Source organism: Ambystoma mexicanum, chromosome 6p (assembly GCF_040938575.1).
Source record: "Ambystoma mexicanum isolate Mex_15411 chromosome 6p, UKY_AmexF1_1, whole genome shotgun sequence".
Lineage (NCBI taxonomy): Eukaryota > Metazoa > Chordata > Amphibia > Caudata > Ambystomatidae > Ambystoma > Ambystoma mexicanum.
Window position 1 is genome coordinate 1,461,072,571 of NC_090935.1, and position 16,482 is coordinate 1,461,089,052.

General features: G+C 43.2%; 1 protein-coding gene across 1 annotated transcript in view; it reads right to left on the reverse strand.

The window, feature by feature from the left end:
* LOC138510849 (vitellogenin receptor Yl-like) overlaps positions 1–16,482 on the reverse strand; it is a 909,900-nt gene that overhangs the window by 684,252 nt on the left and 209,166 nt on the right. Inside the window, exon 4 of the mRNA XM_069626522.1 lies at positions 8,803–9,039. Coding sequence (XP_069482623.1) covers positions 8,803–9,039 — 237 coding nt within the window. The remainder of the gene's footprint in view (positions 1–8,802; positions 9,040–16,482) is intronic.

Consider the following 16,482-nt stretch of genomic DNA (forward strand, 5'->3'; position numbering starts at 1 on the left):
CACAGTACAGGAGAATACAATTTAAAAAGTTTAATAGATGACATTCAGCGGAGAAAATTGCTAAATTCGCCCCAATGGTGCAAATAGGTGCATAAAATGTGAGCGGGATAAGGCAGATACCATACACATGTTCTAGAGCTGTATATGAATACAGGAATTCTGGGGTAAGGGGGCTGAAGTGTTGCACCAAATAATTGACATCCCCTCCGATGCTTCCGCTCAGATACCTATTCAGAGACATTGGCAAAGTGAAGGTCACGATCCGGGTTTTTAACATGGGGTGCATAATAGCCAAAAAATGCATTCCATCACGGTGGAAATCAAACCAAGCACCAACATTGAAAGACTGGTTCAAAGAACTGACTTTTCAAATGACAGGAAGGATACGTGAACATGGTCCCAACAGCATGCAGACCCAAGGCTATTTGGGGACCATTCTAGGAATACATAGATAAGGAATATAGGTGTATCCTTGTCCTACTTATATGGTGTCATGGGAAATACTGTAATGTGTACATTGGTGTAATGTCCCAACGCTGACAAAACAAGTGGCTGCGTACAGCAACATATGACTTATGGATTGAATAAAAATGTATGTCAAACAACACCGCTTACGTTAGAAAAACAAAAATTGCATTTTGTTCATACAGAGTGGTTTTCAAGCTGGAAATCTATCATGGGGTTACAATCACCTTGTCGATAAGTCTCCAAACATTTTTGTCTTTCCCGTACCATTGTTCCAGTGCAGCAAGGAACCATTTTAAACGGCTGCCAAAGCTTTCTTTATGGGGGAAGTGCCTATTAGCACACTTTGCTCTCAATTTAAAGTTGGTCCTGAACAATCAGGCTTGAAAGTACATTTTTATTTTTTTCTCCAAATACATAGCCACACAGAGTTTTGTACGAAACATACAACATAAAAGCACATTACCATACTATGTTAAAGGCAGCTTACAACACATTAAAAATTAAATAAAAGGAACATTTTTCTTTATTAACATTTAAACTCTGTAGTTTAAAAATCTGATCTCTTAAAAAAAAAAAAATCGCATCCCATGAGATTAAGTTTACATCGTTGCCACTCAGCTCAGACCACATCTAAGTACATTTTCACATAGCACTTCAAAGAAAGTGGTTTTGTGGAAAACTCTGCGCTGTATGGAGAGTACTGTGTTTCAAGCGAGAAGGTAATTACCTGCATTTTGCAGGTACCCCTTTTCATAGTGATTGAAAAAAAGCAAAATATCTGAATGAAGCGCGGTTTATTCTGGTACCCCTCACTTTAGAGGCAGGCCCTCATTCCCCTTCATGTATATGGTGTACACATTTTGCCACCCGCACCTTGCGGCTTCCCCATCCCCCGTTTAGGCCAGGACCTTGTTGGACTGATGCTTATAATGGCCCCAATTGCACTCAAGTACTGCCTGTGAGCAATTTACTTTCAGTGCTATTAAGGACCTGTGCAATAAGAAACTAAAGTACATGCATGTATGAGAGACTATGCACCGAAGTCAAATTAAGTGTAAAACTACTTGAAGATGCCAACCAATATTAATGCTGGTAGATTTGTCAGGCCAGACCTATAGTGTTATTCTGGCCTGGTTACAGAGGAGATCTCATGTTTTCATAAAGATGTTCTGCTGCACGTATTTATGCCGGGCACACCAAAGTGAAAAATCTATCACAGCACTACTCGTGCTCTGCAAAGTTAAGCAACTTTTATGAACGTGCATTATTATTGGTGCAGTTGTAACTGGGGACACTGCTCTGTAATTTAAGCTAGATAAAGCTACCATAGATGTGTAACAAGACACAGCTGCACCTCCCGATTGGTCCTCCCCACATGAGAGCTGAAGGAATGCGAGAATTGTGTTTCCCTTTGAAGTTTGCAAGATCAGCAGGAAGCTCTGAGTGTACACCTTAAGAGGTCTTAACGAGCACCGTTGTGGACACCATTCTGATAGCATTCACTGTGTCTAGAAAGGTAGAACTGCTGCTATATTTTGGGGAGGGGCATGCTAGTTTTAGGATTTGTGCATGCTGATCTAGTTTGCTGCGTTCTCCATTGATGTTCGCCAACCTGCTTGGCAGTGGCTTATTTCCCTGTTTGACCAAAGCTCCAAAATCACAACTCTAGCTGCATTGCCAGGAAAGGAGAAGAGATAACGACCCATGTACACTTGTTCACATAAAGGTCTTCTTGAGCAGCACCCCTGAAGTACCATTAGGACATATGTCCCTATATAAAGGGAAACCCCTCAAGTTTCACCAAACAGTTAAAACAGTCAATACTTCCAAAATCTGATGTAGTCCTCCTTGAAATGAATGTTTTAACTATTTGCTGCGGGATATTTAAGCCACGGTATCACTCGACTAGTTATTACAGACCAGTGTTGCCTGGCAACATGATGCAAAGTTGGAGACAGGTCTTCAATGTTTAAAGGTTAAAGATAGCCATTTAAAAGGGTTACATGATCACAAAGGGCCAGTAGCATGAGGGTGTTATTACTGGTCTTCCAAGTGTCAGAATTATGTCTGAGGTAGTTTCATGAGGTCTGCAGTAGTAATGTATTGGTTGGTAGTATAGCATGCAACAATCACATTTATAGAAACTAGGACTTTTTGCCAGATACCAATAAAATGTTAGACAAGTTACAAAGTGCGCAAATTATAATTAGAAAGTGGTGCATTACTTTCATTAAGTCACTTGGGCATTGCATTATTGGATAGTAGTTTTCTTCTTGCTTAATCCAACTTGGTGACTACTCCTTGAGCCATCTTAGACAAGCTGGATAACAGCAACGCTTTAAATAGAGGACAATACAAGTGGATGTCACATTGGGTCCAGGTTTCTCTTGTTGGTAACTTACGACACTTCAAGCTAACAGATGTGTGTGTGCGCGCAATGGGTGATGCAGGGAAAGTACAAGGAATAAAGCAAAAGTGTACAGCTAGACAAAGCAAGTTGAAATCAAAAAGTTTGTTTTAATTTAACATCTGCTTAAAGGGAACATTTGAAAAGTGAATTTGAGGTGGTCTTTTAGGGTAATGTCTTCTATAATTCAACAAGAAATAAAACCCACAGCAATAGTAAGTGATGTACACAATAGAACAAAAATATTGGGGTCCAAATGATTTGCATAAAAATACGTTTTAGTCAAAGAAGGTTCTGTATGTATAACATCTCAAAACTTTACATATTTTCAAATCTGCAGGACCACTGGACACCCATTCGTTACAGCCCCTTTAGTACATAGTGACAAACACCATACAGAGGATTTTCAAAGGACTATTAAATACATCACATCCACAATAAATATTAATGTCCAAAAGCCAGGCAAGGGGTCTCAATGATGTGATGAAATTGAATACAGAGTGGAGTTACCATTTGAGATGTATGCGATTCTGAAAGTGGCAGTGACATTAGCTGTGCAGTCTTCACTTTTAAACGTTTTCACCAAGTAAGTTTCATCACATTCTAAAAGTATGGGTCAAACTAACATGGAGTGCGACATACCCTGAAGGGTGTGGCAACTATCTATGTCCCTTCCACTGCCCAGGACTTAATGCATCTGTTGCTTCAGTTCAGTTTCAAAGAAACTGAAAAGTTAAGCTGTATCTTTTTCAGATGGTATTGTGTTGTCTACATACAGAACTTTGATTATAACCATTGGTATGTTGTGATAATTTGTTTAATCCTCACATAGGGATGTTTAGGTAAATGGCTGCTTATATGCAATTGTACATACCTATAACCGGCGGATTCTACATTGCAAAAGAACACCTGCAAACAATAACGTTTAATGCTACAATATCTACCAGGATGCCGACAACACTCCAATAGATAAATTGAGAATTACTTGGTCCTTTTTTGAAAAGCTATAGACCCCATTTGAACTAGGAGTCACATCGAGTTCTATTGGGGGGTGAAAGGGATGGACAAAATCTAAGCGCAAAACACTTGAACAGGAATTTCAGGCTACAGCCCGGTTCTTGCTGCTACAAGCGGTGAACCCAACTGCCCCAACCTACGAATTAGAATATCATGCATTGCCCAGGCTTCAGCTCAGGCATTTCAAATGTTCATTATATGTCTTGCATTTTATTCACTATAAGATTAGACAATATTTCATGTAGTGAGTGAGGCGAGTAATGAGAAACATAACCTGAAGGTTACAGGTGCAATTTCCGAATGCAAAGTTCTAAACTAGAACTGAAGAATCAGGTATAGGTACATTGTCACTTTAATTCCACCTCCATATTGTATGAAAAGTGCTGTCAAACATCTGTACAACCAAGCACATGTTTATATTGTAAGTTACTACATTTTCGTATATATGTGCTTCTACAGTTTTCAAGGGCAATGGTAAGGAGCAAATCATGTTGGGCTTGAAGTATTCAAAACCGCATCACTTTGCTGTGCCAAAAGGACTGAGATGCCCACTTGTGTTACCCCCATAACTGCTTTTAAGTCTCACAAGATGTTTATTCAACTAAAGAAAACATTTGAAACCCAAAAGAAAAAGCTTAGTCGGCATTTGTCCTGAGGTTGGCAGGGAGGTCAACCTCATCTCTGCGGAATTAAAGTGATATCTCCAGCTCGCCAGGTCAGAGAATGCTCCTCAGCCATCAGTTGGCTACCAAAGCAAAAGGGTAAACTTAATGTACCTTTAATAGGCAGATTAACATGCAACAGATGAATCATAAGACAAACTGCACATAACCTTTATCACCACCCAAACAAGCCACGCAATTGTTTGAATTCCTGTGGACATGCATCACTTTATGAATCCGTGCAGATTATATGACCATTTGGGAGAAAAAAGCTTTGATCTCACATGCTTCAAAAACACTGGTCGGATGAATCATTAACATTGAAAAAAGGGCAGTGGCCTTGAAGGGAGGGCTCAAATAAGTGTTGACCCACAGCTGGCCTATAATTAAACCCTCCAAAGCAGGAATTAAAAATGTCTCAACTACAAGCAAGGAGGAGGAAAAATGTGGGGTGAAATAGCCCCTGGATGCCAGAAATACAAAGGCCAGAGTCCATTATGATGACTCACCAAAATACAAGGCCAGCACAGAAATGATGGCCGACATAAGCATATGGAACACAAATCAAAAGTAAAGAAAGTAGGCCTAAAAATCTGAAGATGCTAAAATGTGCACATGAAGGGAAAGACAGACGTGTGGCAATGATGTTTTTGACAAATCCGTGGAGAGCTGCACTGATATTCAAGAAACCCCAGTGCATAGTATCTTAAATGAAATACCAGATTGTGCCCCAGCAGCTGCAGTGAAATAGAGCATTTTACATGTAAAATAAAAGGTCATTTTGTTACTCCCTCATTTACATGAATATGCTCAGAAATGCTCGCCAGACTTTCAAAGTGCGAACATGGTTTCTGCCTATAAAAAGTTCATCCACACAGACAATTTCAAAGCAACACGTATATATTTTGAAACTGCGTTTTATAATATGGCAATTAAAATGCATTTATGTACGAACAGGCTGCTTGCTGTAGGGTAGGATCTGCGTGAAGTCTGAGACGGAAAAGTTTGCATGAGAAATGTGCGAACCACAAAAGGTTCGCACATTTCCCATGCGAACACGCATCTACAAACCCACAACACACCCATGACAGCCCCCCCAACCACACCCAACACCTCCTCATACTCCCAACATAGCACTACCCTACTTACCTTTCCTTCACACCGTCTCACTGCGGAGCCAGTTCCCTTTCACTTGTGTGATCGGGAACCAGCCCCGCAGGGTACCTTTCTTTTTTTTCTTCTTTTCGGAAGTTGCAGGGGTTTCCCCGCAACACCTGCTCACTACAGTGTAAAGTATAGTGAGCGGGGTCTTGTGGGACACCCCAGTAGCCCCTTTTTTTATCAGGTGTGCTGCAGGGGTGTCCCCTGCAACACCCTGCTCGTTCTACTGTATAGCATAGTGAGTGGTATTTGTGATATTTGGTTGAATAAATTAATCAATATATTCTTAACACACCGGCCTGGTTCCTAGTCCACTGTGGCACTGGATATTTGTTGGTGAGAGACACCGGTGAGGGCCTCAAAAAAACCTGAAATCACTCAAAGCGATTCATTGTCTGCCACATTCTTTGTGGGGGGAAGGAGCTCCCCAACTTGGGTGTGACCGTGTAATAAACCGCGACAAAAATGGTACTGTTTAGCAGTTATTATGCAAGAAATCCATCCAGCCACAGCATGCTAGAGTGGCTCGGTTCACCTTAAACATAGGTTAACATCTTATGAACAAGCCAATACGATATTTTGGAAACATCTTGGATTTAACTACCCCCAACGTCTGCCAGAAGAACCAGCAGGTGGCAGTTCAGGCAGAACAACCAGGTCCACTAGACTCATTAGTATGCACTGCCCCCAGCTAGAGAACAAAGGAATGCAGATAAATGGATCCTTTGATATTTTAAATTGGGCTGCTCATGGCTGGAAGAAAGTCTGCCTGCCCCTCTTTTGGAATGCTTTCATGGACCGAGGGGCGCCTGTAGGATGCGTCTTCCCAGAGCACAGGGGACTATGTGTTTGGTGCGGTAAGTAGATGAAATGTGTAGAGGGATGATAGAGTGTCCCTTCCCTCCTGATGGGGCCCCTAACTGGAAGAAGCACTCGCGACTGAACAACTATCGACTATCCGAGATTGCACCCGGTCCCACCACTCCCAACGTAAGCTCACATCACGACAGACATCCAGCCATCCTCCTGCTCAATCCCGCGATGGCAAGAGCCTTAGCCAACATAACCAACGACAACCAAGGCCGAAGCTGGAGATGACACTATGGACCAACCCTATTGACGTTCCCGCAAGCCATGCTGCAACCGTTCGACTCCATGACGACATAGCCGCATTAGACAGGAAGCACTCATGCAGTAGGCACAATCGGGGGACACCAATCCACACTAACATACACGTACAGTTCTATGAGCTAGAGGACAGTGACACATCCTGTCTGCACGTTTGTTATTTTCCATATAGTCTCGCTATCGCACTACAGAAATGCAAGATGCCAGAAGAGCTTGTGTATATGTTTGCAGACACTAATCGCCATTTACTCGATGGATGGACAGGAGCACTCAAGGGACCTGACTGCTCATTGCATGCTTTTAACCCTTGAACAATCATACTGGAAGAATAACCAGAACTTAGGTAGGCCTCAGATCAATCCAGCACACAAACTCCTTTTACAGAAATCTCGAAGCTCCAAGCTGCTGAGTGAGCAGAATCGCCCTGGCAGGAACTGCCATCACGAAGGCCACAATGTTGCAAGCGACATCCTCACTCACTGTGCCACGATGAGCCCAGATACAGGGTAGTTTACCTCAAGCTAAAATACAAAACGAAGTAATTAGACTTTGCCAGCGGTCTCACGTGATCCGGCCGACCAGACATGATGCCAAGACCTGGAAGCTGGGCCGATGCAGCTATCTCACGTCCGAGACTGAACCTCACTACAGAATTGCAACAATTCACCTACAATATACGCTGGGACTGGACTGCTCTCATGGCATTAGCAAAGAACTCCTTGTTACACACGGTCACAGTCATCTTATTGATACACAGTATACAAGAGCAGGTGTCTCGCAGGCTGGGAACAACGATGGTCCCAGGCTTGGGGGCCCACAGACTGACCAATCAGGACACTAGGGAACAGGCGGCCAGAATCTCCAGCCAATCAGGTGTTCTAATGTAACATTTTTCAGGTAGCAATTTTTAGGGATGAACCAAGTACATCACCGGACACCGCGACCACCAATAACAAAAATACCCTACATGTCTATACTGGACCTACCATTCTGGGAGCCAACCCAGAGTGGTGTTGGGTTTGGGGAAGGATTTTGATGGACAATTGTGACGTCACGAATGTACAAAAAGAGCCTGTGAGCCTGAAATTGTTGAGATGCACTCCGATGGAACTTGATGCCTAGTAGGTTGTCCCTGCTCATTTGATATAATAAAACGGCAGTTATCCTTTGCTCCTTGTGTGGACCTCGACTTAGTGACATTGGAGGGAGTTGGGTCCTTCCGTGAGCTTGAGGTCAGCAGACCCTAGGTACGGCTATGCCGACCCCAGAATTTACCCGAACAAGTGGGTGTGGTTCATTTCTGGAAGGTTGGTCTCATTCATTTTCATTTATCAAAAAAAGCCCAGGCGAGCACACTTTCCCTGTGTGGATGATCCAATTCCTCACATGGACCACTGACTTCACTGCGCAGCGAACAGAGGGCCCACGAATGTAGTGTCTTTATATATCTAGTGTTCGATGTGCAGTCAGGCAACGGGAGAAGATGAACAGTTAAGTAAAATGGGAGTGGGGTAATTGGGTGGAACCCGCCCACTGAGCGGTTAGGGGTGAGCTGGGAGGGAGGGTATGGTGTTTGATCTCCCGATTAGTGAAGGGTGCGGGTCGGAAACTGGCCAAAAACTAAAATGTGCGTGGGACATTGCAAGAGGGGTTTCTGAGGGTGGCGTTAGAACGGTGGGGAATTTAGGATGGCATGAGTTGGAGGAAGCGCTAAGATCCTTGAAAACCTGTGCCAGAAAATAGTATACTGTGTTTTGGGATAGAGCATTCCTGTGCACAGGCATTGGCCCAGTTGAATAAGAAGGCATAAAATCTCACAGCCGTATCAGACATTTCAGAAATATTTTCAGGCCAAAACTGAAGATGTGGCATGCCTTGAGTCATAAGAGCTGTATGTCGAAATGTACAGTACATGAACACTAAACATATTTGCAACATTTAGAACAGGGTAAAAAATACCAAGTATTGCACAGGCCTCTTCATCAGACGTATCTCCACAGTCGTTTACTCCGTTGCATTTCCAGGATTCCATGATGCACACCTTGTTCCTGCACTGCCATTGGTGCTCTAGGCACCTATTGTCTGGGCAACTCGACTCATCAGACCCATCATCGCAGTCACTGTGGTTATCGCAGACGCGCCAAGATTCAATGCATTTAGGTGTGGAAGTGCATTTAACGTTTACACCAGTGCATACTGTCGACAAAAAAAGATGCATTAAATGCGTGTATTGCACGAAATCCTTCCCAGCGAGCACAACACTTTCAGGACAAGCACATCAGAAGTATCAATAATACAACACTGGGTGATTGTGATGGTTACAGCATTGTATAAGGAGATTCACATCCAATATATTGCTCGCAAGAATTTAAAAAAAAAGAACTACATGAGAAGCTCCACTGCTTTGGCGAACAAGGTATGTAGTTTTGACTCAACAGTCTCTGGTGGATTTCTTCCAGATCATTGTGTGTCTTCAGGATATGTAAACATTTCTAAAAACAAATCTATTAAAACACTTATTAAAAGCTCATGTCTCTACTTTCCAGGTTTTTCATTTTATAAACATTTCAATCGGGGAGCAAATTCCATTGTCATGCTCATACCCCAGTTTTCTAGTTTCTAAACAGGGCCCGTTAAATCTCACCCAGTATGTGTATGGTAAACCGTGTAGGATTAAATCCGTCTAACTTTATTTAAGGAAAATCGTTCTAATCTGATTTAACAAAATTGTGCAAAAGCCAGAATCGATGCCCGTTTGGACTCCACAAACAACTCTGCATGACCTCTGTACAAATCTTTGGGCGTGCAGGCAGTTAAACACATCAGTAACAACCCAGATTGGTTCCCATTGTTAAGCAGCATGGTTAATTCAGTACTTTTAAATCCTGACCGCCTAGCGTCTTACCTATGGGCAAGAATCCAGTACTCAATCCCAATTTAAAATTTACATACAAACTAGCAAAAAAGAGATCCCGTTTCTAGATCTATTAAAGTAGAAAAAGATGTCCTCTTGGTAGATCTATTTAGAAAGGAATCAGATAGAAACACTATTACATCACCAAAGTTTCCACGCACAGTCCCCGAGGTCCAATATTCCATATGGACAATTCTTAATGGTACGCGGGAATTGTTCCAAGTTGGAAGATTTTACAAAACAAGCAGCAATTATTGAAGACTGAAAAACAGGGGATGTCCTATCAAAGAAACGAGCAAAACAGAGGATCTACTCAAAAAAAGACAGCAAAAACAGAAAGCTAAGAAAAGATCAATTGGTTTGTGCGTTAACATACAATACTCAGCACAACAAAATTAAGAAAATTATAGCCACCCGCCGGCATCTGCTTCAATTGAATATTCTGGCATTACTGAAACCAATTTATGCTTTCAAAAAAGGAAGGAACATTAAAGATTGGTCTCCAAATCGGATAGAAATTCAGCACAGGAAAAGCAGACTAAGATATCAAGTTGGGGCATGCCAGCAGTTTTGGCCAAATACCCATGCGGCAGCTGTTGCAATTGTGCTTTGACTACAGCAACCACTGAATGAACCCTCTGGTGCGAAGGTGACCTTTTTGCCGAAGACAGATTTGCCCCAGCGGGCCAAACCAACCTCCGATCCTCAACTGCCGGTTACGGTCCGAGCTTCTTCTGGGAAAACCCCTGGCAAATCTCAGTTCTCCATGGAATGATTGGAGTACAGGCAGTCCACATGACCGTCCTTCATAAATGTTCTTGGGGCCGCAGGTCTCGCATGGCCGGAACGACTTCTTCGGGCCCACAGATGACATGACGGGCCTGAACCACACCGGAGCAGTGAAGCCGCGGATAAAAGACGGAGAGCAAAAATTCTCGAGAACGCAAGGTGATCCAACAGTTGAGACAGTTGAAATATGAATGGAAGCCACGGGGGTGGGGCCATTTATACTGAACATTCTATTGGTGCAGCATAAATCACCCATAAAGACGTCGATAGGACACAGTGTCGAAGTTGTCCATAGGAAAACTGCTATATTAAAGTTACTGAGGTTTCCCAGCCAGACAATGGGAAATATTCACAGCGTGTTAATCCATGAAAGATCCAATGATGGAGAAGTTCCGTTCAGTAAACATCTGATGGGAGCAAGGACTGTGCACAGGAGACATCTTTTTGATGGAGAGCTTGACAGAGGGTGCCAATTTACCGCTGTGCCTAGACTATGCTTCGGCTCACTGAGCCGTGCCTTTCACAGCATTTAAGATGTACTCCCCATGAACATTGCAGATAGAGAATTTTGAAAGGAAACCCTGAGAGGCATCATTTAAAAAGAGCAAACACATTCAATATCTGATGTGATAGAAGCAGAAAAGACAATGGCATTCACAGTCCTGCGTGGCTTATTCGCACCACTGCATGTCACTTTCAAAATGTATAAGTGTTTTTGATAAATCTGCGATTAGGATGACTTGTATGGGTATATAATGGTAAGAAGCTGCTTCAACATGTCAGTGCAGCGGAAGCTGAAGCGAACATTTTATTTCGAGCATTTATATTTATTATGAATGAGCGACTAAATGGTTGATTTTGTACGACAAAAAGTTTCCATGTCTTCAGTAATTGATGTGGGTGAATCCACAAAGGAATGCGCCTTGCACGCAGCGGCGGGCAACAGTTTTCAGAACGTTAAATATTACCGACAAGACAGCGAGCTGAGACTGTGGGCCTGCCAAAAAAAGTGAACAGCGAAAGTTAGACACAACCCTCTTATGGTAGCCGCTTCCAGACTGGGTTGGAAGAAAAGAAATGTAATTGTATTTAAGGAGTGAATTGAAATGCAGAGCCCATGGAGCAGCAGTGTGATGTGCTGGAGGTGGGCCGATCTAGCACTCATCCGAACCAGGCCGGCATTAGTGAGCCAAGAGTTTTTGGCCACTGGCACTTATTTTAAAAATTAAGCACTGGCGCCATTGTTATGCATCCTAAATGTTAAAGCAACTCCGACACGTGCTACATTTGTAGTCCATCAGAAGCACTGATCATGAGCCGAGAGTCCATACGGTTTATAAAGCCAAACGTTATCAGAATGGAGGTTGCAGATCACATATTTGGAACACACACAGGCTGTTAAAGGGCAGCGAAAGCGACTATTGTCTGGTGTAGTGAAGACCTGAATCATGTACTGCAAGAACCTGTACTGGCAACTGTTGTGTGAAGACCCTCTGCTTTGAATAATTTGACAAAACAATGTCATTTGCATTGTCACCTAAACAAAGTATACGTTTAACCCAATCTAATTTTTTTTAAATGTAAACCGGAAATTCTTTCGTCATATGGACAGCTATAACAGTGCTATTGACGCTAGCACTCATGCTTCAAGATTACATTGCTTGAGAGCAAATCTCAGACCTGCATTTGGTCCACAGCTTTGCTTGTTTTCATGCAAGCAAACTGGCTGCATTAGGTGGTCTCATTTTGGGTTTCTTCCATAAAGCCGGGTAATGGTTTGACAGATTTGAGTAAAATTGCATACAATGTTTGTAGCTTGATTACAAAAAGATGCTGGGCAATTGTGCATGGTAGCAGTGAGGTGGCTGCCTTCAGAAATCCCCCTGGACATTTTTCCACACGTACCCACCAAAAACATTACCCTAGCAAATGCAATCAAAATGAACCCTATTCTAAAAAAGTAACATGTGATCAAGGTGATGTTATCATGTTTCTCCGAGTTTGATCCTCAATGTCCTCTGCACACTTCAGGCTTAGGCTGCTCATCTAGCTCTGCAACTAGAGCATTGCCACTGCCATCAGGGTGTAGGCTTTTGATGCCACCCTTATTAAGGGGCTGTGAAGTGATGAGGAATGGTACCCAGGTAATTTCACTGCTTATGATGCTCTGCTGACGTGGTTCTTCAGGCGGGGACAATTATGAAATCCCATGAAGGAACGCTCAACTCTTATCCACCCGCAATCTATGCCCAAGGAAAGTCAACTGCCCAGACTAACTACCAGGGCTAGACAAGATGTTTATTTTCAACTTTAAGCTAGTCACTGCAGGCCAGGTAACTTAGATGGTTACAAATTAACTACTGCGCCGAGGCCACAAAATGTGCACTTGCCACTGGCTAGTGACAACGGACTCGTGGATAGTAAGAAGATGGTGTGCTGTTTGCGGAGAATTGAGGGGCAAGTGACAATGCTTTCTTTGCAAATAACTTTCAATCTGAAATCAGTAGCCCTGCCTGCATCCATCAATCAATCCCATTCCTACTAATGAAATAGGACAACCATTGCTTGCTAACAAAATCCGTTGGGTTATATTTCAAAAGCCATGCTCCATAAAAATTAAATTACCATAATCTCAAAATGACTACTCTGAATCAATTGCCGCAGATTTTCATTTTGGAAAATGGTATTAACTTTATTTTGCCCGTTTCTGCCAAAACAGGGATCAAAATATTGAAATCATATTTGAACACAAAACTCTCCTAAAACAGAACTAGACAACTACAATTTCAATAACCACATTTTCTTGTAAAAAATGCATATGTATAAGAAGTTTCACAGATGTGTTTCATTCAATCATGCAAGTTTTCATCCTGTTCGTGTCCCAAAGTCACAGGGCTACAATGAAAATCTACAGATCAACTTTAATACCAGAACTGTCTTGCATCATAACCTAAAGCCTAGGCACAGCCATAAAACCCAGCGATTTAACAGCATCGCAAATATGACAAGTATAACATGTTTTATTTCGGCAATAACAGCAAAATCTTAATATGCAGCCACAAATCTTTTAAGTGAAATTTAACAAATCGCAACATGAAACGCGTTCACTAGCCCCACTCTGATGTTGCATGTGCAATTGGTGGTTTTTCCTCAATTACCAGAAAAATATTCCAGTGTTCATCAAAATTTACCAGCAGTTATGTGATAAACTTACCCACCATTGTCCCGAGTTTCAGCTCCCCCCCCCCCGCTTTCTGGGAAGCTATGATCACTTTTTAGTTTGGAACCAGAGTTCTAAAATTCCAATTTTAAGTCAAGACCAGAAGCTCAGATTATGCTTCTCTTTCCATTTTACTACTCAGCAACAAAGTAACAAACAACAATATAAACGATAAAGCTAAAAAACTACAACAACCATTGAAATAGAATCTTTGGTAGCCCTGATATTATTGGTCTTCAAACGGACCATGTGACAAACTTAACCAATCAGTATAGTCCTTGTCCATGACCACAATCTCTCTTCTCCTCCACTGCCACTTTCTTTGCTGCTTGGCATAGAGTTAAGTGCTTTTTCCTTATGAATTTCATGTTTATGTAATAATTTGTGTGGGGCATAGGGCCAGACTTGCACGCACAGCGTAGAGGATTTAGTGGAGCTCATCCACATTTTTCATGTGATTGAGGGAGAGGTCATGACGGGGATGGTGCTACAACGACCACAACCATAAAGGGAGCCCCGCAGTAGGGCAACAGAAGAAGCGCAATGGGACCACAGTTCCGGCGCTCCCTACATTCCGTATAAACTGTCAACCGATTGCTCTGAGCATCCCCATATATATCCTTGGGTACTTCAAAGGAGATAATCCACTCAATACTTCAGAGCGCAACCATCTTGGCAAACGCAGCGGCCCTGCAGGCTACAGAGAGGTACCACAGCTGACATTGACTGGCACAGTCCCAGGTAAAACCTGCGCTATATATACACACAATCTCCAAGAGATTAACTGTAAATATTCCTGGCATAATATAATGCCCACTGTTCTGTGCTGGCATGAGCTCCTCCAGTGATAAGGACAAGGCTAGTATTAGCCAAAAGAGGAGCCACTCTAAGAGGACTGATCCTTCAAAAAGTCTTGGGGGCCTTGTTGGGGTAAGGACCACAGCACATAGCTCTGATGGAGGATTGGCTCAAATTCTCACAGGGTCGAGGGGATTAAAGGCCTGAAAGCACAGGGGAGAATGAAAGGTGACAGAAAGACAGCCCGCAGGACAGATGAAGCCCATACCACCCCGAGCACACCACCTAAGAAGGGTGGTTAAGAAGGGAGTTAAGAGAAGGAGATTGAGATCCAAGGTGGGGCCTAGCAGGTCGAAAGATAAATTCTCTGATAACTCAGATGGAGGAGGATGACTATTCAGAGGAGGTATACTCAATATCCTCAGAGGAAGAAGGCCGTAAAGCGTCAAAGAAAGAAAGGAGACCTAGGACGGTGCAGGGGACGGACCCAGAAGCACTGATCCACCCCCGATCTTCCGAGTGGGAGCTGCCAAAGATGATAGCGGCCTGAGAAAACGCCTGAGAGCAGTCCTAGCAAAAGAGGCAAGGATTAAGAGGGCAGAATGCCCAAGAACTCCCCTCCAGGAGGGTGCCGCTGAGACAGATTGACAAAAATGCGCCTTTTATGAGCAAATATACCAAAGACGCAAGGACAGGTCTGGATAGCTATCATGCCAGGACAAGATGCTGGACATGTTGGGACCACCCACCAAGAAATTGCAGATAAGCGAAGCCAGAGAGGAGGGTGAAACGGTGGACCCAATGATTTTGATCGGGTGGGCCCAGAGAGCAATCTGTATGCTAGGTAACCCAAATCATGAGATTACCACAGAAAGAAGATCGCTTGTAGCGAAGATAGATCAAAATTAAGCTAACAAGCTTAATCAGATTTTGCATCGACAGCGAACGAGAATCTCTTCGGAGATTCTTTAATCAAGGAACTAAAGTTTGCAAACTCCTATGCAGCGCCAGATAAAGTGCAAGCGTCCCTCAAGACCATGTTTGGAAGGCAGATTTTCGGGAGGGCAAGCAGAGGTGGGGAATCGCTCTGCTGGCTGGTTCACATTCAATAGATCCTTCAAGGATAGGACGCAGTGGAGACCAAGACCACCGAAGGCAGACCCCTTTCTTCCCCCTCAAGGGGCAAAGGGGGAAGAGGCTGGCGGCATGGGCCATTTGAGCACTCTTTGGCCGCTGCTGTTTTCGACCGATAGCCACATTTTCTTTTTGAAGATGCATGCCATTTTTGAAAGATGCATGCCCCGTTTCTCCTTATGTTGATTTACATATCTTTTCAGTTGAGACTTGTTTCACGCGATTTTCCTTTTGTTTATTTTTTACTCCTACTTCCATGGCTATGGATTTTCATGGTATACCATGCCCCTTGTGGGGGCCATGGGCAGTGCTTTTGCTGTGAGCTTTTGGCACCATGGCCCCTTTTGGCAGTCTATGTGCTTGATTCCTGTGGAAGCATTGAGCGCTTCAGCGTTATGCATCCTTCTGCTAGCTTGCATTGGATTGGACATGCTTGTCCTTGGTTTCCTACATGGTCTAGTCTAAAGGTAGGCGTGTTCTTCGTATGGCGTTCTGGCCGACCCCTTCAGCGTTCTCCATTCAGTCAGATCACGTGCTTCTTTCTCACGTTCGCACGTCGCTCGTTTATACTAATTACATTCACGTATACTCGAGACAGCAGGCTCTTTCCAAACTATCAGGTTGAAACCTATGTTTGTCATTGCCGTCGGGTGTTCGTAAACGCATGCAGTAGGTTCTTCTCCTTAACATCTCTGCCAGTGCATTTCACTGTACCTTGGCGGTTTGTCTCGCTAATTGTCATGGCTTTTCCTACTGAAATGCCATCCATACTGCACGGCGTACC